The sequence below is a fragment of the Coccinella septempunctata genome, chromosome 5, assembly GCF_907165205.1.
Source record: "Coccinella septempunctata chromosome 5, icCocSept1.1, whole genome shotgun sequence".
NCBI classification, from domain to species: domain Eukaryota; kingdom Metazoa; phylum Arthropoda; class Insecta; order Coleoptera; family Coccinellidae; genus Coccinella; species Coccinella septempunctata.
Window position 1 is genome coordinate 20,066,247 of NC_058193.1, and position 20,837 is coordinate 20,087,083.

The 20,837-nt window shown below is 36.0% G+C and overlaps 2 protein-coding genes across 5 annotated transcripts in view; one reads left to right on the top strand and one right to left on the bottom strand.

The window, feature by feature from the left end:
- Positions 1-6,767, top strand: part of LOC123313116 (chitin synthase chs-2-like) — a 28,494-nt gene extending 21,727 nt beyond the window's left edge. Inside the window, exons 9-16 of one of the 2 annotated variants that reach the window (XM_044897835.1) lie at positions 637-863; positions 2,327-2,494; positions 2,556-2,858; positions 2,911-3,348; positions 3,642-3,818; positions 3,876-4,046; positions 4,105-4,345; positions 6,545-6,767. In XM_044897835.1, coding sequence (XP_044753770.1) covers positions 637-863; positions 2,327-2,494; positions 2,556-2,858; positions 2,911-3,348; positions 3,642-3,818; positions 3,876-4,046; positions 4,105-4,345; positions 6,545-6,711 — 1,892 coding nt within the window. In that variant the 3' untranslated portion in view covers positions 6,712-6,767. Of the gene's footprint in view, positions 1-636; positions 864-2,326; positions 2,495-2,555; positions 2,859-2,910; positions 3,366-3,641; positions 3,819-3,875; positions 4,047-4,104; positions 4,346-6,544 lie in introns of those variants that run through there. The other variant, XM_044897836.1, reaches the window with a different exon arrangement.
- Positions 6,768-8,778: 2,011 nt separating this feature from the next.
- Positions 8,779-20,837, bottom strand: part of LOC123312726 (neprilysin-1) — a 59,770-nt gene continuing 47,711 nt past the window's right edge. For all 3 annotated transcript variants that reach the window (XM_044897176.1, XM_044897175.1, XM_044897177.1), the window contains 7 exons: positions 20,549-20,760; positions 18,779-18,995; positions 18,545-18,727; positions 18,187-18,349; positions 18,015-18,134; positions 17,610-17,806; positions 8,779-9,290 (listed from right to left, as the gene is read on the bottom strand). In XM_044897176.1, the coding sequence (XP_044753111.1) occupies positions 9,018-9,290; positions 17,610-17,806; positions 18,015-18,134; positions 18,187-18,349; positions 18,545-18,727; positions 18,779-18,995; positions 20,549-20,760 (1,365 nt within the window). In that variant the 3' untranslated portion in view covers positions 8,779-9,017. The remainder of the gene's footprint in view (positions 9,291-17,609; positions 17,807-18,014; positions 18,135-18,186; positions 18,350-18,544; positions 18,728-18,778; positions 18,996-20,548; positions 20,761-20,837) is intronic.

Below are 20,837 nucleotides of genomic sequence, written 5' to 3' on the forward strand. Positions count from 1 at the left end.
AAGAATTTTTAAAATTTCAATTCCCCCGTTTCGCTCTCGTTTTGCTCACAACTCAGTTTATTTTGCTCAAAGTGCCCTGCTGGTGTAATATTACACTAGCAGGGCACCTCAACGAATCATTCATTCCATTATTGGTTTCAGTCGAAAGCTCTCGTTTTGCTCATTATTTTTTCAGCTTGTGGGATATCTACGTTTTGCTCTCATTTTGCTCTTTTCAAATCTGCATTCAGTTTTTCTCTACCACTTACCGTTACCGAGATATAGATAATTAAAAGTGCCCTGCTGGTGTAATATAACACTAGCAGGGCACCTCAACGGATATTTCCAATATTGAATTCAATCGAAAGCTCTCGTTTTGTTCATCACTCCGTTCGTTTTGCTCATTTATACTTTACGAGTATTTGGAGAATTTTTTTTTCACCTCCAGGGAAATATGTAGGCGTTTCCTCTGGTCTCTATGATTTGTTCTTTCAATTTTGATTTGGTGAAGCTAATACTACGAATATAATGCGAAGACTATGGAAATAACGAACCTTTATGTATGTGTATACTCTGCAGAATCTTCATTTGTTTTTAGGAATCTATATGTATCAAAACGAAAACTGCGAGAATTTAATAGTGTTTTTTTAATTGCAGGGGAAGACAGATGGTTATGTACCCTTATTCTACAAGCTGGCTATCGTGTCGAATATTCAGCAGCATCGGACTCCTATACTCATTGCCCAGAAGGTTTTAATGAATTCTACAATCAGAGAAGAAGATGGATACCCTCAACCATGGCTAATATAATCGACGTACTGAGTGACTACAAGCATATTGTCGAAATTAATGACGACATTAGCATGATATACATATTCTACCAGGTTTGTTTTCTAATATACGTCTTGATCTTTTGACAACTCGACGGTCCCATATGCACATTATTTTACATCAACACAACATACACTATTAATTTCATATTAACAAAATAGTGAAACAATATCAAGAATTAATTCAGATACATACCGACATATCGACAGGTGTTACGATCTGAATGAGCTTGTCTATTTGTCAACGTCAGGGCTACCAAATGGAGTACGCTCCACCGAAGAAAAGCATATGCTGACCATGGTTTCGGTCTCGAAACTAACCTAACTTAACCTAACCTAGCTTCTTCTCTAATAGAGTAACGTGTGGAATGGGCGCACCCTTATTCAATACTGGCACGGGCTACTATCCATGTAAACCAAGAGCGCCACCCAGTATTGCCACTTCAGTTTTAAACCCAGACCCCCCACACGCAAAGATTATAGAGTTATAATAACTATAATCTTTGCCCAGACGAAGACAATAGCATATGGTTTCAAACTGGAGGGGATTGAATCGGTTCACGTTTCATACTGGGTAGCGCTCTTGGTTACTGGATAGTACTCAGTAGCGCGTGGCAGTATTGAATAAGGGTTCGTCAATTCCAAAAAGTACTTTCTCGGAGAAAAAACTATCTTGCTCTGATGTGGTCAAATCATCAAATCATCATCATCAAATCAAATATTGAGAATGATCTTGAATAAAAACAAATATACAAGAACAGCGACTCTCCACGATTCTTCTGGAATTGTGATATTTAAGGAACACATAGACAAATTAGCTTCCAAATTTTATGAAAAATCATGTAATGTGAGCGATTCCGTCAGTCGGATAACAATAACTCGATCAACAAATAAGAGTCGAAATGAAAAGCATGTTCTCCCTTACGAACATCTGCCAATCTTTCTCGAAAAATACGAGCAATATCCGAGTTCTTTCATTGATTGAAAGTGCATAATTAAATAATGAAAATACAATTCTGAAGAAATTGTAAAACCAAGAGCAGGGTTTTTTTACTTTTATTTTCCCTGCAAAATTAATCAAAATCACAGTATTCTAACACAACGTAAAATATGTTAATACTTTGAATTATTATAAGGTTTTGTACCATTGTTCCAAAAAGATAGGTAAACATATATATGTAGGAACTATCATTGGTGTTCTTTATAACACAAAACAATTTCATTGTAAATACTGTATATAATAACGTTTAATAAAGTCTATCTCTCTCTCTCTCTCTCTGATGTGGTCAAAGAAGACCGTACCATGGTCAGCATCTGCTGATCTGCTTTTCTTTGGGGGAGCGTTTTGCAGCACTGACGATCTGCTCATTCAGATCGTAACACCTGTCTATATTCATATCGGCGGGTGGTATGCATGCATCTGAATTAATTCTCATTATTTTATCCATTGCCTCTAGGCGTGATCCTTTCATTAGTGTAAAACAATATTTTTTAATACTCATTTCGAAACTTGCCAGGTGGTTTTGTTGATTGGTACAGTGATAGGACCTGGAACCATTTTCATGATGTTGGTTGGAGCAGCCGTAACAGTTTTTCAAATGGATCAATGGACAAGCTTTCTGGTTAACTTAGTGCCAATTCTAATATTCATTTTCACGTGCGCTTTATTCAATGACAAAATACAGGTAAGAATGTGAATTTAATAATTCAATGAGACTTGGTTCATTGCAAATGAATTGTATTTAGCTCATGGTTGCCGGAATCCTCAGTAGTATTTATGGATTGATAATGATGGCAGTGATGATAGGAGTCTTACTGCAGATACATGACGACGGTGTCTTGGCCCCTAGTTCACTTTTCTTCTTTTTCATGTTATCGGAGTTCTTTGTTGCTGCCATACTTCATCCTAAAGAGTTCTATTGTCTCAAATATGGAATCATATATTATGTCACAGTGCCGAGTATGTACATGCTTTTGATGATTTTTTCAGTTTTTAACATGAACAATGTAAGTTGGGGGACAAGAGATATAACAACAGTACCTGAACAAGTAAGAGAGAAGCAAATATTTAAGAATGAATTCTTACTAGAATAATTTCAAGGTTCCACAAGAAGAGAAGAAAGAATCTGCCACTGGAGAAAAGAAAAAAGAAGGATTTTTCGCTTTTCTCGAGGATCAAAAAGACAAAATAAAAGAGGAAGGATCTTTAGGTATTGCTTGCTCAGGATTATTCAACTGTCTTTTCTGTACACACCCCAGTGAAGAATATGAAAAATTGATAGCCATCAAAGTAACTCTTGAAGAAATCAATAGAAAGTTGGGAATCATTGAGCACAAACGAATTCTAACAGAGCAACCTGTAAAGGTGGAAGCAACTACAGAAAAGGAACCATCAGATGATTTCGTCATGAGCAATAGTTGGTTTTACCATAAGGAGATCATGAATGGACAAGTTGAGTGGCTAGATGATAGAGAGGAAAAATTTTGGCATTCCCTCATAAAGGAATATCTGTCTCCTCTGGATGAATCACATAAACAGGTACCAAGACACGTTAGGTAATTGATAAACATAAATTTCAGCCTATTAAACTTAATAGGGATCATATATTTGTTCAGTTCGAATATATTACAAGGATACACGATTATTAATAGAACAGATCATAATGTGAAAGTCTATGGCTCGTGGCTCTCTAGGGACATGAACCTTTTTCTCTCCATTTGGATGATATTCCGTAGATTTCCGAAATAAACAACATTTGTTTGAAGTTGACTCAGTGAATGCAGATTGCTTGAATTTTTATAATCCTCATTGTTGATTTTGTTTGTTTTTAGAAAGCAATAACACAAGATCTCAAGAACCTTCGGGACAAAATGGTTTATACCTTCTTTATGATCAATGCTCTCTTCGTTTTAGTGATATTTATACTCACTTTGAAAAAGGACATCATCCATCTTAACTGGCCCTACAACCCGAAAGTCAATTTCACTTATGTGGATAATGAAAACGAGGTGAATATTATTATATATGAGTAGGTATTGGAACTGTTTCATCTTTATTTCTTCAAGGTACGAATAATGAAAGATTACCTCCACCTAGAACCCATTGGATTCGTATTTCTGATTGGTTTTGGAGGATTACTCATAACACAAAGTATTGGAATGTTTGTTCATAGATTTTCAACATTTTCTCAAATATTATCCAACACTGTAATAGAATGGAACATACTGAAGAAAGACGTGAGTGCGAACAATTTTACTATCATTTCGAAATGCTCCATGAATCTCAAACTTTCAGTTGAGTAATGACCCAGATGCTCTTAAAAAAGGTGTGACTAAGGAAAATGCAGTTAGAATTGCGAAACAGTTGCAACGGCTCTATGAGGTGAACAAGAGTAAAGATGAAATCGAAAATGAAAAATTACCAGCTGGAAAGAGAAAATCTGTGATTATGACAGCTTTACCGAACAAACAGAAGCAACGGATATTCGATCTTGTGATAGCTTATAAAGCCAAAATGAAGATGTATGATGACGAAGGTAACTTTTTTCATACTAAATGATACGAAAACACACTCACAACAGTTGAAATATGTTTTGGCGAGGTATTAAGGCGGAAACACATTATTAACACGCGACGCGAGCTGACGCGTAAATTGTACGCGAGTGGCGTGGCGTCGGGTGTTCATAGTATGATTCTCTGGTCTATAGAAAACAATACATTTGATTCGACTCAACACGCGTCACGTTTCATCAGCTCGCATCGCGTGTTAATAATGTGTTTCCGCCTTTATAATTATAATTATAATTATAAAGGCGGAAACACTATTAAAACGCGACCCGAGCTGACGCGTCTGGAACGGGTGAATTGTACGCGCGTGGCGTGGCGTGGCGTCGGGTGTTCATAGTATGATTCTGGTCTATGGAAAACAATACATTTGAGTCGACTCAACACATTTCATTTCATCAGGTCGCGTCGCGTTTTAATAATGTTTCCACCTTTATTATTATATATTTATGAATCTACACTCTTAGGGCCGGTTGTTCAATAGTTGACTTAACTAGACTAGACTTAAATAGAGTTTTGCTTAATCCAGCGATTACGAACTGTCAAGCTATTGTTCATTCATAGGTTAGGCAAAAACCAATAGTTTTCTTTGGCTTAAGTTAACCATTCGAAAATTAAGGTTTAACTGATAAATATATCTTATTTATAACGTCAATGTTTTGACAGAACGAAATTAAATAGTCTTTTTTGTGTTGTTTCTTATGCTAGGAGAGGATCCTTAGGAACAGAAGAGGATATCTTTCACGTCCAGGCAGTTTGTGATTCATCATTGAATTTTCTGAATATTGTTTGTCGTTTGCCTGGACCATCGTTTTGCACATTATGTGTCACTATACTCCATTCATTTTTATTTTAGCACTCGGTTGGCCATGGAAATTTTACACATTTCACTCTGTATAGAACGAAAATGTGGGGTTATGACGCTTGTCAAAACATTTTTGAGTTTTAAATCAACGCTATGTTGCCCATTCAACGTAAAAGTTTCTGTAATTATGTATTTTATCACAATGTCGAAGCTCTTCGGAAAATATGTGACGAACATAATTGAAGTTTATACAAACTGATTGAAGGCATACTAAATCCAGTTATTTGCATGGAAAATGCAAGAGATCAGTATAATATCATATTATGCACTAGCTTGAGGAGAGTTAATGTTCGTTATCTTCTTTGGCTAAAGTTAGAATACGTTACATCAGGTGTAGATTTCAAAAAAATTAACCCGAAGATGAAATGCATATGATGCAGTGGTTGGGAATAGGTATCTCCAGAAGGAATTAACAGATAATTACAAGAATGTTAAATTCTTCAACAAAAATCATCTTGCATCAATATAAGTGAAAGGAATCAAAGGAAGTTTCAAGTCAAGATGAACTTCACCTTTGAACAAAAATTTCACATGAATAAACAATTAATAGGACAACTGGCGCGTATTTGGGGCTGTTCATCTTAATGCATTAATATAATAATAATAATAAGGTATTTATTGGTACCTTAGGACATTTACAATGTATAGGATGAGTCAAATGAAAAATAGAATCAATTTTCAGGAAATTATTCTACGATGACATTAATCGAAAATTATGTAGTAAACTTTTCGCATTAATTCACTCAAACATTAAATTCTCAAATGATCCACCACTTTTTTGGGTCTCCCAATAGAAGGAAATTCCTTGTCATCCTCTTCATTCACAATCTTTCTGTTTGCGGAAATATTCAGCTGAAATATAAGTCATTTAGATTCAGATGAAACTTTATATAAATTCTCTTACATTGAATATGTTCGCTACCGTTTGACGTATTGTGGATTTTAGAATATCAGGGTATAACTATTTGAATGAGCGGACCTGAATTCTAAACAGCACTTCCTGAAACCCTGTCTCTTTTTTCTGTCAATGATGAAATCAAATTAAACCTTTATATTTCTGGAGCATTCACGGAACGTTAGACGTTAAAACAGTGACTGAAACTAATACTAAGACTTAAGACCGTGATAATGACGATGTCAATTATGCTCATACATAAATAGGTTCTCACTTTATGATGTGACTGATATTGGTTATCATGCTTCCACGCTTCCGAGAGGCCATTGAGGATATGGATTCGAATCCTCGCTGACTTCACTATTGATAGTTCCAAACTCAACAGTTCATAACAATTTTTTATATTTGCAGATTTCCAGGGTCCAGTAGATAGAAAAACGGTTCAATACATAAAAAGGAAGCATACGCAAATTTTGCGACAGTCCAGAGTAAATTTCCAAACACCATCATCTAGCAAGGACAATCAACCATCAATGTATGAGATATCCGGTGTAGATGCAGGAGGGACGACTAGTTGATGATAATTTTGGACTATTTCTAATAATTTAAGATTGTTTCTAATAAAAATACCCGAGAAAAATATTTTTCCTAGTCATATGAGTAATAGAGAGGTCTCTATAAATTATTGTAACATCGCAGTTGGCTTAGAATTAATATGTGCTACTTGTCACTGAAGCGGATTGAACTGAGCATTATTAAATTTCAAAATCAGCGCTCACTGCGATATTATAGTCATTTAATCGGTTCATATTTCAGAGCTGCAGATTATTCATCTTCAATTCATCTGGTATCTCCGTTGAACTGATGAGGTTTCGTAGATAATTGTTCGGTACAGAATTGTTCAATAGTTTCCTTTGGTGGCGACTTTCCGTTTTCTCCAACAGATGATGTGAGTGACCGGCAGAAAGTTTCTTCCGACTTCTCAAATGTATTATTGTACCTTTTCCGGCTATAATAACTCTTAAATCTCCTCAGGCGTTCTGCATACAGAGTTAACTTCTGCTTCAGCGCGTCGAGGCAGTGGTGAGCTGTAGCATTCTTCGTCTCTCGTTCTGTGTGTGACCTGTTCCTATTCATGATTTCTTAGGCAAGTTTCACAACCTTTCTTCCGCGATTCCCCTTCAAGTAATCCGTCAATTGTTCAATTTCTTTTCTAAGCCTGTCTGTTTTGTTTTGTAGATGTTTCTTCCATGGTAGCGTGTGAAGTTTAAGTAATCTGGAAACATCAGTGTTAATTCGGCAAATTTTTGCTCCTATGATTTTCGCTGTTGTTAGCGCTGCACAATAAAAAACTAGATGCAGAATGTATTTCCGTTCTGTAGGAGGTCAGGTAAAACGTCCTTATTGTCGATGTCGATTATGGGTGACAGTTTCTTGGATGTATTGAGTCGAGGAGGTGCTATTCGATGAAGAGGATCTGTTTCTTCCAGTTCGGCAACGTATCTCTTAATGTCAGAATTATGGAGTCCATAGTCAGAATCTATTTATCGGCAGAGCTCTTCCCTATCGTCCTGATGTTCAGACTTGGTTCATTTCTCAAAATTACGCGTTATTGGTCTGCCACTCGTTGTTGAGTGACATTATAAGATTTGGGTAGGCGTTGCAGAATTCCTCATGGAGCCTTCTTGTAATTGTATTCTGCCCTAGTTCCGTGATGGTGTTATATATTATAATTATTATTAACACCTGCAAACCACCCGTAAATTACGGGATGCGGTAACAACGTTAATATCGCCCGTTATTCTGAAAATACGCATGCATCGTAACGCTAATCACGCTATAACCGCACGATGCGACGTTGCAGATCCTTCTTTATTATCTCTAGTTTTTTATTATATCTAGTTTCGTGGGCTCGTAAACCTTACTCTAACGTAAACGTTAAAAACTGATGAATGCGCATGCGTAGATGTCGATTATAACGTCAACATTCTAGATCATACCACCCTAGTAACGAGTTTAGGAGCTTAGGTATAAGATTATTCATTCTCTTAGCCTAATTGAAAGAGTTCTGAATCTGTACCTCAAAATAAACAGTAGTTGTAACTTGAGAATTTTAATTCAGCTGGTTGCCTCAAGGGCATAATCGGAATCAATGACAGAGTGAGTTTTCTTGAAAACATTTTTTTCCATGAAATTTTTCGTAGGCTCGTGAAGAAAGATTCGAATAATACCTGCGATGGACTCATAGGTAGAAAAATAATATCATCAGGATATCTTAAGCTTTATGCCTAAATGAACTATAGCGACAAATGACATATGAGCCTTATGCAAAAAAAGATACATCATTTCCACTGTCGCCATTTCTTTCACCAATATTCAACTGATTTAATGATATTATTGATAATAGAGCCACTGACAAATCCAACAAATAAATTTCCATATTTATCAGTACGCGCAGACCTTGTATCAAAAATGACGAAACTATCAAAATGGTGACTTTCTTTTAAAAACTCAGCAGTGGCAAGCAGTATATGATGATTGTGTATTGTTTCCTACTTATTAAAATCCTGTTGAGTTTCTCACACTGATTGATCATTTAAAAATCCTCCGATGTTTCTTAAGTAAAAAGGAAAAGTGACATAAAATAAAACAGAAGAATATATTTATATTTCTCATGATTGATACATCTAAACCATTGGAGCACAAGGATATGAAATCGATTTTTAAACACATGGCAAGGTTGCAATATATTCAAACCATCATCAGACATCAGTATCGAGTTTATTCAGAAATAGAGACTCGCTCGAATCATCTTCTGAATCTTCCCCTTCGATGGTAACATTTCGAAATTCGAAATTTCTGGTGATCTCATCAGTTTTGCATCTTACCAAACACTACACTTATTGATTGGATTCATTGCAGATCCTGGTGGACAATTGTAAGCTTCTGCAAAGTCTTTCGAATTTGAAAGTGGGCCTAAAACTCTTATAGGACCTGGCGAGTGAACGCTACTTCTTATTTTGGTTAAAGCATCTTCTGGTCTCATGGAACCACACCATATCTGTGCGTAATTCAGGAAAAAAAGTTGATTGTGCGTCAGATTCATTCCAGGCAAATATGGTTCTTCACCATGCTGTTCGACCCATTTTTGATACGCCTGGAAGAAAACCGTTTTATTCAATGGTGGTAATTATTGAGATTCTATGAAAGAATTCTTAAGATGCTGTTTAAAATGGCTACTACTACTATTACAGCAAATTCCATTTATAAAACGGTTGCCAACAGAGTGCATATTTTGAATTAAGATTTACCATTGGAAAGACCTATCATAGCCAATTTCATTACTAATGCATCGTAGCTCATGTTCTTCGAGTTAAGGCGGCCATTAACTAACGAAATTTTCGGACGGCTAACCGATCTACAATGATCCCGGTTCGAATAATAATAAACGAAATAAATTCAGATACATAATATCCACTGATATAAAAATCGTGAAATTACGGAAACAAATCTGATAATGGGGCTCTACTGAAACACGAACAACTTCGAAGTTTTGCATTGGAATAGGGGAGACAGGAGATAGTTGACCAACTTTTAGCTAAAAGGCTTCTATTTTATTCAAATTTTTATTCAAATATCTTGAATTTGTACAGTGTTAATAGAAACCGGCTGAGTGAAAGGATCACATAAACATAATGTGCCGTGTTTCAGACTCGGCTGAATTGTTATGATGTTGCTCATATCTGTCATTTATTGAGTGTTTCTGTCTCGTATACTTTTAAGTTTAAGGTCCGTTCTAATTTATAATTTTTATTGTAAATATTGACGATGATTTTATCTGCACCCTATGTGTTCAATGGTTTATGTTTTACACCTTTAGCCGACAACAATTAACTAACGGTGAGCCTCCACAAAAAGTATTTCAAACATTTTGTAATAACTTATTGTTTTTTAGCTGTGAAGAAGTCTAAATATATGGACGAAACGTCGCTCTGTTAAGAAGTTGTGTTTCATAGGCTGTCCTATTTCCCATTATCCTTTTTGACTTCTATTTTAATTTCTTTAGAGTATATTAATTTAAAAACGAGTTCAGTTAATAGATTGATTATTAAGCTTTGGAAAAAAGGGACAGAAAGCACGTTATTCACGTATAGAGTGCAGGCCAGTTCTTGTATAATTAGAAAAACTAGTCGACCTACCCCATGCCTTTTCTTTGAGAGTTAATCAACCTACGCCTATAGTCAACCATCCCAGGTCTCCCCTAATGTCCTTGTTGCAATGGTCAAAATTACAAATCACGATACAGACGGTCACAAAATCGGTTGACAATCTCGTGAAAACTCATTTTTTTTTAATCAGAACGCAATTTTTAGCCATAACAAGCTTTAATCTAAGCAGAAAATCAACAAAATGCACTATGAAAAATGAAATCGAAAATAAATAATAAATCAATAATCAGCATAGTAAAATTAGTAAGCATGTAAGGAAAACTCTTAAGAGGACTTTAACAATTCCCTACGACGTTATCACTTATTAAAATCCTAGTCCAAATCGAAATGATCGTGCTTTTTCTTTAACCTTAACTCGAAGAAGCCGTGACGTTTCTTGCCTAAATTCGTATTTCTTTAACCTGTCATATCTCGCGAAATATCCGAAGAAAACTGCACAGAACATACCCTTGACTTACTTTATGGAAAACTGTAGTGTAGAGGAGCATTAAATAAAAATAAAATGCCGCAGATAAGTTTCTAATTTATTTTCATACTAATTCATTCCATGTATGGAGGGTAGACCCTCCATAATTCCATGCCAGTCAAAAGCTTGACCAGGTGCCCCGAGCACCCTCTGGGTGCGCATATGGTCTACGCACATTTGTTTCTGGTACAGAAAGCGACTTTTTGAACCATATTCAACAGTACAAAAGTTGCTTTTGTTCGAAACTACAGCTTAACAGTATCCTATTTTAGTTTGGCAAGGTTTCCTCTGAAGAGATGGTTTCGTCTTACAGGTGAATATACTTCGTACATATTTATTTTACTCTCCCTTATTTATTTAACTATTCTATTACGTTTGCTTTTAGTCAATCTTTTCAACATATGCGTACTGCTGTTGGTGTTTTATTTGCCACATATAGAGAAGCATGTCAACGTTTGCAATTGCTTGAGAATGACACTTATCGAGATTGCATGCTCGCACATGTACAGTGCGTCAAATGCTCATCGAATTGGGAAAATTGTTTTCAATTATCATCTCAACATGCAACCTACGGCTTTGCAGAATGAATGCAAAGAGGTTTGACAATATTTTGCGCTATTGAAGCATTCACAAAAGGAAATAATAATAATAATAACTGTACTTTATTGGCCATCGACCGAAGTCCTTCAGCCTAGTGAATTACAAAAATACAAAAAAAAAATTCATTCTATTTCAGTTTCTTCACTGCATCTCAGATAGTCTGTCCATCACACTTCGAGTTGGAAATTTTCGGTGTGGGTTAGTTACCGGGGGGTCCTTGTGGAACATGATTTCAACATCCTCTATTTCTTTCAATCTTTGTGCAAATCTTCTATTCAGTTTCTCTAGTCTCTCCTTGATTGGCTGTATGTTGGCTTTTTCATATAATAGTTCATTTGATGGGTTGTGGAGTTTATTAAGTGGGTGTCTCAGTCGAGTTATAATTCTTAGTGCTGATCTTTCTCCTACTTCTATATTTCTCATTACCGAGTCCGCAACGTTTGTATATAGTGGATGTCCATATTCTAAAATTGGTCTACAGATGGTTTTGTAGATTTTGATGGAATTTTCCAAACTTATTCCTTGGTCGTTATATGTGAGGCATCTGAAATGTTTAGCTCTTGCTATTGTGTTTTTTTTGGCTATGTTGGAATTCAATTTCATATTGGCCTTGTTGTCTACTTGTATGCCTAGGTATTTTATTGATGGAGATGGTGATATGATGTTGTTTTCAATCTGGATTGTTGGTGAATTTGGACGTATCTTATGATTGAATATTATCAGTTTTGATTTGCTTGGATTAGGTTGAAGTCGCCATTTGTGAAACCAGGAAACTAGACTGTTTGTGTAGAGTTGTAGGCCTTTCGGGCATTTTTGTTCTGTTTTTTCGTGTGAAATAACTATTGTGTCGTCAGCATACTGTAGAAGGTATTGTGATTGGCTGGGTGCATTATATATATCGCTGCAGTATATGTTATAGAGGAACGGGGACAGTGGTGAACCCTGTGGTGTGCCCTGCTCTGGGGAGAACCAGGAAGAGGTCGTCTCATTTATCTTAACTGTCAGTTTTCTTTCTTCCAAGAATTCCTTGATTATTTTTATGAGATAGTGAGGAGTGTCGAGTTGGTGTAATTTAAACAGTAGTCCTCTGTGCCAAATGCTGTCAAATGCTTTGTTGATGTCTAGGCAAATCGCAGCTGTTTTCTTTCGATTTAGTTGAGCATTTTGTGTGTTAGATATAAATATGGTAATTGGCAGAGTAGTTGATTTTTTGGTCCGAAATCCAAATTGGTGTTTAGGTATGACATTTTCCAGTTGTTCCTCAAGTCTACTTTTTATGATCTTCTCCAGCAGTTTACCCAGCACAGGGAGCAGTGTTATTGGCCTATAGTTTTGTACCTTTTGATGATCCGTGTTATGTTTCGGTATGGTTATTATAGTGCCTACTTTCCAAATATTAGGGAATAATCCAGTATTTAAGCAGTGTTCATATATTTTGATTATTTCGTTATGTACTTCTTTTTGTAGCATTTTCAGAACGCTCCATGGAATATTGTCAGCTCCTGGAGCACTGTTCTTGCTCTTATGTAAAATGTCATAGTAGACTTCCTCCTCAATTTTAATGTTTTGATTTCTTGTTGATGTTTGTGGATTATTGAAATATTTGTTGTACCAGTCGTTAATATCTTTTTCATGATGTTTGTCAAACTTGAGGTTTTTATCATATTGAAATGAGCTGTTGAAATGCCTGGAGAATATTTCTGCTTTTTCTTTATCTGTGTCTCGTGTCTCGTGAACAGCACGGTTTTGTTCCTAATCTACTGAGCTGCCTGAATGATTGGACTCGATCCTTGGATCGGGGCTCACCTGTGGATGTACTGTACTTGGACTTCTCCAGGGCGTTTGACCGGGTCCCGCATCGTCGTCTCCTGTTCAAGCTGCGGCACCTGGGCATTAGAGGTGGGTTGCTCTCGTGGATCAAGGCCTTTCTCTCCAATAGAACGTTTCGAGTGAGAGTGGCAGATGTTCACTCATCTGCAGACAATTTGATGACCAGTGGTGTTCCGCAGGGATCCGTCTTGGGCCCCATTCTCTTCTTGTTGTACACGTCTGATCTGCCTCGACTTCTGAGATCTCCATGTGCTCTTTTTGCGGATGACACAAAAATATATAACAACTCATCGAATGCGAGGACTTTACAGGACGATTTGCGGGCTGTGGAGGATTGGTGTCGAGCATGGTTGTTGCCACTGAACACTAGCAAATGCCGAGTTTTACATCTAGGTAGAGGTAATCCGAAGTTTCATTACGTGGTGGATGGTCAACGTTTAGCCCCTGTTGACCACTATAATGATTTGGGTATCATGGTGTCCCATGATTTGAGCTGGTCCCAACACGTGGCGGCTACCGTGGCAAAGGCAAGACAGATGACCTATATGATTCAAAGGTCGTTCAGGGGTTGTAGCTTGGAAACTTGTCGGATGCTCTATTGCAGTTACGTGCGCCCTTTGATGGAGTATGCTGGACCGGTGTGGTGTCCTTCTCTCAGGAGCGACCAACTTCTCCTCGAGTCTGTGCAGCGTTGGAATACAAGAATTCCTTTTGGGAGGATAAGGCCAGACTACCAGGCTCGTTTGAGGTTAATGAACCTACAATCCTTTGAGGATCGACGTAACAGAGGAGATCTTATTGTTACCTACCGGGCTTTGCATGGATTCTTCGGTGTGAATCTTGATCACCTCTACATGAGAAGCAGCACACAACTCCGTGGCCATGCCTTCAAACTGGCGAAGGAGAATTTCAGGACCACACTGCGACAAACGTTCCTTTCCAACCGGGTTTTTGACAGATGGAATGGGCTGCCTCACACTGTTGTTGACGCTGATTCGGTTAACACGTTCAAAAACCGACTCGACCGGCTTATTCGCGACCAGAATTGACTTTTTCATGTTACTGTGAATAGGTGCTTATTTCTCGGGTTTTGTTTTTTTTTTTCATTTCTTTGTGCCCATTGCATTCGAGTGTTTTTTTTTTCTCTTTGTAATTTTGAGTTTATGGGTGAAAACCCCTACTCTTTTTGTTTATTAATAATAATAATAATAATAATAATAATAATAATAATATATTTTGCCTGCCTCATTTAAGGTTGGTATACTATGGTATGTTTTGTATTTGGAAAGCCTGTTTACATGTTGATAGAATGTTCGTCCCTTTGTCTTATTTATTTCATTGCACGCGCTTATCCATGTATGTTGTCTGTATTGCTTGATCATGTTGTGAATGCTCTTGTTAATTTCATTTATGTTTCTTTTGAAATCGGGATTTGGCTGTTGCTGGTATTCTCTGTACATTTTTCTTTTTGTCTTGATGAGCTTTATGATATAGGGGGGGAGTTCATGAAGAGATGGATTATGTCTAGCAATGGGGGTGTGTTTTCTTATGTTGTCTGATAAATAGTTGTTGAATTCTGTGATGTAGTCTTCGTTAATTTCTCTTCCCTCATTTTGTTTTATGAAGTTCATTATTTCTCGATTGACTTCTTTCATATTACATTGCCTAAAGTTATATGTTGTTTTCTTGGGTATATCTTCTGTTATTTCCAACATATCAAAGGTGATTACCATTGCTAGGTGGTTGGATCCCAGGTCTGGAACAAGCTCAACATTCTTGACATTGCTTCTCAGGTTAGAAGTGTATAATATTAGGTCCGGAGTACTGTCTGGATTGTTGCCCATAATAAATGTTGGATTTGTCAGGTGTTTAGTGAATATCCCGTTCTGCAAAAATTTGCTTAGCTGTTTATTTTTACTTCTGTTAACGTTGAAGTCTCCTATGATTATAGCGTATTTGTATAGTGCTGCCTTGGTGAATATTGTTTCTTCAATAGCGGAGTGTGGATGTATGTACACCAAAAATACATGCAGCTTCTCATTTTTGAATGGTATAGTGAAGTGGAGACATTCATTCCAATGTTTCTTCAGCACTGGTGGGTTTTCCTTTCCTATTTTCATGTTTGGGTGGCCTTGCACAATACTTTCTCCTCTTTTGTTTATTGTTTTGTTTCCTATTTTTTTGATGGTTTTCCAATCCCTGTATGTCACTTTATCATCCTCTTCAATTTTTGCCTCCACAAACATAGCACATTTGATGTCATTATTTTCAATGAAGTTATTTATAATTTGTTTTTTCGGAACATAGCTGTTAATGTTGTTGTAAAGAATTTTCACTTCAGAATTGAATTTGAATGCTGTTATGGGTTGGCTCTGTTGGTGACGGATCTTCTGGGTTCTCCATGTTAAACATCAAAATATACACTCTACTCCCTGAAAAAACGGCGACAGTGTCGATTTTATATTGGTTGATGAATCTTCTTTTTAATTTGTTGATTAGTTCTTCCCTATTGGTATTTTTAGGTTTGTTTAACTTCCTTATATATGTATTAACTATATCATCATGAATAGTAATTGTGCCGTGAATTCTGCTCTGTTTCTTGTTTAGTTCTTCTATGTTTCCTGATTTTTTGTTGAGTGGTTTGATTGAGACGTTAGGTATTCCCTCTAACGGTTTTCTGGGGTGTTTTGGGCACTTAGGGGACCATGATTGGTGATCTTCTGAGCCACATGACTTGCATTTGGGAGGGAGGGTTGTTTTGCATTGAGATTCTCTGTGTGGGCCCTGACATTTAATACACACAAGAGGACTTATGCAGTTCTCGGTTGTGTGATCAAACAATAAACATCTGCTGCACGGCATTGGTGTGGGTTTAGGTGGGTTACTAGGGTAGACAAGGTAGTGTCTGTTTTTATAAAACATCCCCTCATTTAACAGTTTTTCAAATGTTGCTTCCTCTCCAGTTATTATTCTTATATGCCCTGTTTGTGTATTTGTTGCTCTTGATGTTATTCTCTTACAGTATCTGTGTTTTAGATTGAGATTGTTTAGGTGTTGGCTTATGTCTTTTTCATCAATAGATTTTTCTACGGCAGTTATAACTACTGAGAAAGTTTTTTGTGGTTCTTTTCTTTCCTTTGTTCTTTCGTATGGTCTTGTTTCGTTATATTTAATTATAATCTTGTCGATTTTCATTTCTTCTAGGGCAGCTTCGAGTTTTTCTTTATTACCATTTGATTTTAGCAGATAGCCCAGTTTGGTTCTCAGAATAATGTCTGTTGATTGCGGAAATTTTTTATTCCATTCTTCAGCCATTCGAATTCTGTCTTTTATAATGGACTCGTCGACTGTTAGATAGAAAAGAAATTCGTATTCAGCATTTCGAATTTCATTCATTCGTGTGGAAAGCGAGTTGAAGTTTTTGTCAATTTTCCGTGAGTGAGTCATTCTTTGTTGATTATTTGTGTTTATATTTTGTCGCATTGGCATATCCTGTTGTGTTATCTGATTTCTTCTGTTGTCCGGATGCGTTCGATAGTCGCACCGTATTATCGATTGTGGAATTTCTTTATCGCATGAAGGTACTTTTTTGTTGGGTCCAAGTTGCGTGGGAGAGGTTGGATCTCTTATCCTCTTTTTTCTCTGTCGGATTTTTTTCCATTCACCATTTTCTTCTATTTCCATCACAGTGAATTCTCCATCACTTGAAGAATTCATAATGAATTCAGGAGATCAATATAAGTTTATTTAAAAACAACGGAATCGCAGGTTTATCGACCGAACGCGACAGATGCACATTGGAGAATGACAAAAGGAAACTCTGATAAGAAATTGAGTTTACATCTTTACGAAATTCTCATGTCAACTTCAACAATGATTTGTAATCTCCTGTATCATGATTCGTAATTTTGACTATTGCGACGAAACAATTATTCTCATTTATTATGGAAGCTCAAAAACGCTTATTTTCTAATGGAAAACCAGAATTTTTTTTGTAATTTCACTTCAAAAAACAATTTTCTGGTGGAAATGCGAAAACAACGGAAAAGAAGAACCAATTGTCATTTGTCATACCTAACAGAATATAGGGAAAACCTTTCGAAAAACGAAAGTTGGTGAAACCGAAAGTCCGACGACGAGTCTCTATACCTTAAATCCGAAATCGGAAACAAAAATATTTCGAACGGAATTCATGTGATATCCTGTAGTGTATTATAAGTCAATAAATTTTCATCTTATTTGGAAAAATAAATCATGGAAATCGTGTTAATTCAAAAGCGACTGAAAATATTTTTTCTTTCTTCATTTTTCTTTCCTGAAACTGAAATTTTTTATATCGATTCATACGTACCCTGAATGATTGCTTGAGTCCACCATTATCGGCAATATTTTCTCCTTGCGTCATTCTCCCATCTATGTACATCCCAACTTCGTCAATTTTGTATCTGGAGTATTGATCTATGATGCATTGTGTTCTTTCTCTGAAAGCTTTAATGGTAGCATTATTCCACCATTGCATCATGTTTCCATCTTTGTCAAATTGCCGGCCTGCATGAAAGGAGAATTAATGGAAATTGAGTAAGCAAAAATTTATCAGAAGGATACCAGAGGAATTTCAAAATTTGTAACGTAGCTTATCAACTGAGCTGGATATTAACAAAATTATCGGAAAAGATGCTTCATCTCATTCTAAACCAAAATAGAAAAGTTGTAAATAAATACAGATCAAAAGTTTTTAAATTCATTTTATTCTTACCCTTGTCATCGAATCCATGCGTTATCTCATGTCCTATAACAACTCCTATACCTCCATAATTAAGGGACTTCGGAAAATGTTGACTATAAAACAAAGGTTGCAAAATACCAGCAGGAAAAACTGAAACTATGACTGTGAGTACTGATGGAACTGACACATCTTTTAGACTCACCTATATCGTTTTTATTTGGATTATAGAAGGCATTAACGACTGCTGGTTCGGTAGACCATTTGTCTTTGTCCACTGGTTGTCTTAATTTAGACAGGTTCTGATCTGCGTCGAACTTCAGAACATTAAAAATGTTCTGCATGAAATTATGTTTTGAAATATTCAACTGAAATTATGGAAATAAACTTCAGTCTACAAGCGACAATAATGATTAAAATGTTTCTCAAGGTCTTTGAACGATGTTTAATTTATAGAAAAAAGATATTTGAGACCTCAAGTGTACCTATCGTATTTCTCATTAATTCTTATACAGCCCTTAAATAGGGGGAGGCATCGTAAGGAAGAATGTTGCCAGACTTACAGTTATGTACTCTTCAATAAGTTTAATCCTATCAGTAATTATGGTAGGATATCCTATCCGTTCATTCATGGCATTGGCTTTTTCCTTGGCCACAGCTCGCGTTTCATCATCCATCCAATCATTATCCGACAAAAGTTCATTAAACGCCTCTCTTATTGTGTGAATCATAACTAAAGCAGTCTCCTGAAAAAAGATGATAATGGAAAATTTTCCACAACGGATTCATTCGCATACTTTGCTCTCCTGATTGAAGTTATCCTTAACAAATAAAGCTCCTACAGCTAATCCTAGCTTTTTGTTGGTCCACTCGACACACTGTGACCATCTGTGTCTTTCGCTCAGCACACCCTGCAGAATTTTACGGAACTCAACTCGTTCTTTTTGATAGTCCCCTATCATATGTGATGAAATGCTCATAACGAATCGCCATAATATGTAATTATGGATAATTCTGAAAAAAAAATTGAATAAGGGTCGCACATAATTGAAAGTAAGCAAATATGTTGATCACATTCATGAGGTATTTTTTCGACAGAATTTAAGGATTCATTATTTCCAAGATACTTAGCTGAAATAAATTGCAACCTGTCTGTAGAGTATTAAAGAATGAGTAGGGAAAACTATTCTTAATTAAAATATGTATACAGGGTGTTTCATTGGGAAATGCGCATACAAACAGGTAAATAAGATTCAGAGCAATTTATTAATTTTCCTCATTTATTCAATTAATCATAATTTATGAACCACTCTACACATTTCTCCAAAATTTGGTCCATATATTCTTTGTCCACAAAGATAATAACGAAAGTCCTACTCCAAGTTCGGCGTTAAAAAAATTAATAACTAGGTTTCGAGGCGAAACCACACCAATATTTTGAAATTTTATTCACAAATTTGGAAAGAGCAGAAAAAAATGAGTAGGACTCAATGTGTTTTGTTTTTCACTCTTTAACTTTTTAGCCCAATCTAGATATTTCGTTGATGAGGTGGCAGAAAAATGAAAAACAATCATTTTTCTGCAATTGATAATTTCCTAGAGTTATTTAATAAAAACATCAACTCTTTCTTATTTTTCTTATTCTCCTTATGACTGGATCCCAATGAAAAAAACTGAATCTTCACATTGAAGAAAACTGTGGAAAGCACTGACACTATATTTAGTGTCAAGAAAGACAATCGCTCGGCGTGGTTGCCTTTTCTTCGATCTGTTGGAAGCGAAATGTGGGCAAAATTCTAATCTCTGAGGCTGGGATATCTATTCAAAGCACTGTGGGAATCTGGTTGTAAATGAAAAGTTGCGAAAAAATTTGAGGGGTGATTGCTAGTCAGAAAACAGTGTGGATTTTGCATATTAATTTTTTTTTAGTAACATCTGCGTAGATACACTTCCTTCTTTATTGAAGAAAATGCCAACAAAATAGTTTTTGGGCATATTTGAAACGAATGTGTTTTCTGTGAACAGTGAAACTAGAGAACAGCTATAATATGTGTATTGAATATTACTTCAACAAATATTGTTAGACCAGATGGAGAGACACTACAAACCATAAGACAAACTATCAACCGGTCGAATAAATATCTAGAAAATATATGAAAAGCGGTTGTTTGAATATCTTTTATGTAGATCAAAAAACGCACACGGTCAGAATTCATTAATTGAGCTGTGTATTTAGCTGTGTAATTGGGGTGGAAGGATAGGAACAAATATCTAAGCTATTTCATGATGTTAATTTGGTAGGTGGTATTAGTATATATATTAGTAGTGGGAAGCTCTATTAAATCAAAATCATAGTTATATTATTCCTATTTTGGTCAATTCATTGGGTGCACCCTTTTGCATGATAATATTTTTAGGCAGAAATTATGCATTGATTGCACTTAAGTACACATGTTGACTCAGGTAAGATTAGGATCGCCTGTTTTGGTACAAAAACAGTTGATTTGAAAGGATATCATGAAGAATATTCAATTTGAAAGTAATTGCGACATTGAAACCAATCTTACCTTGAATTTGTCTTTTCTAGTATGGAACCCAATTCAGCAAAATAGGATAATCCATAAACGACTATGGGTTCTTTCTCATCAATTGTTATTCCTAAAAATGAATTGAAATATTTCAACCAGTCAATTTGGGGAACCAGCTGTTGTAGTTCACCCACAAGAAGTTTTCGATATATTTCGCTGGTGTCATGTCGATCGGCTTCGGGTATTGATGCCTACGAAATTTTTTTAAATTTAATCCTAGTTTGTTATCATATTATTGGGAATAATTGGAAAAATCAAAGAATTTTTG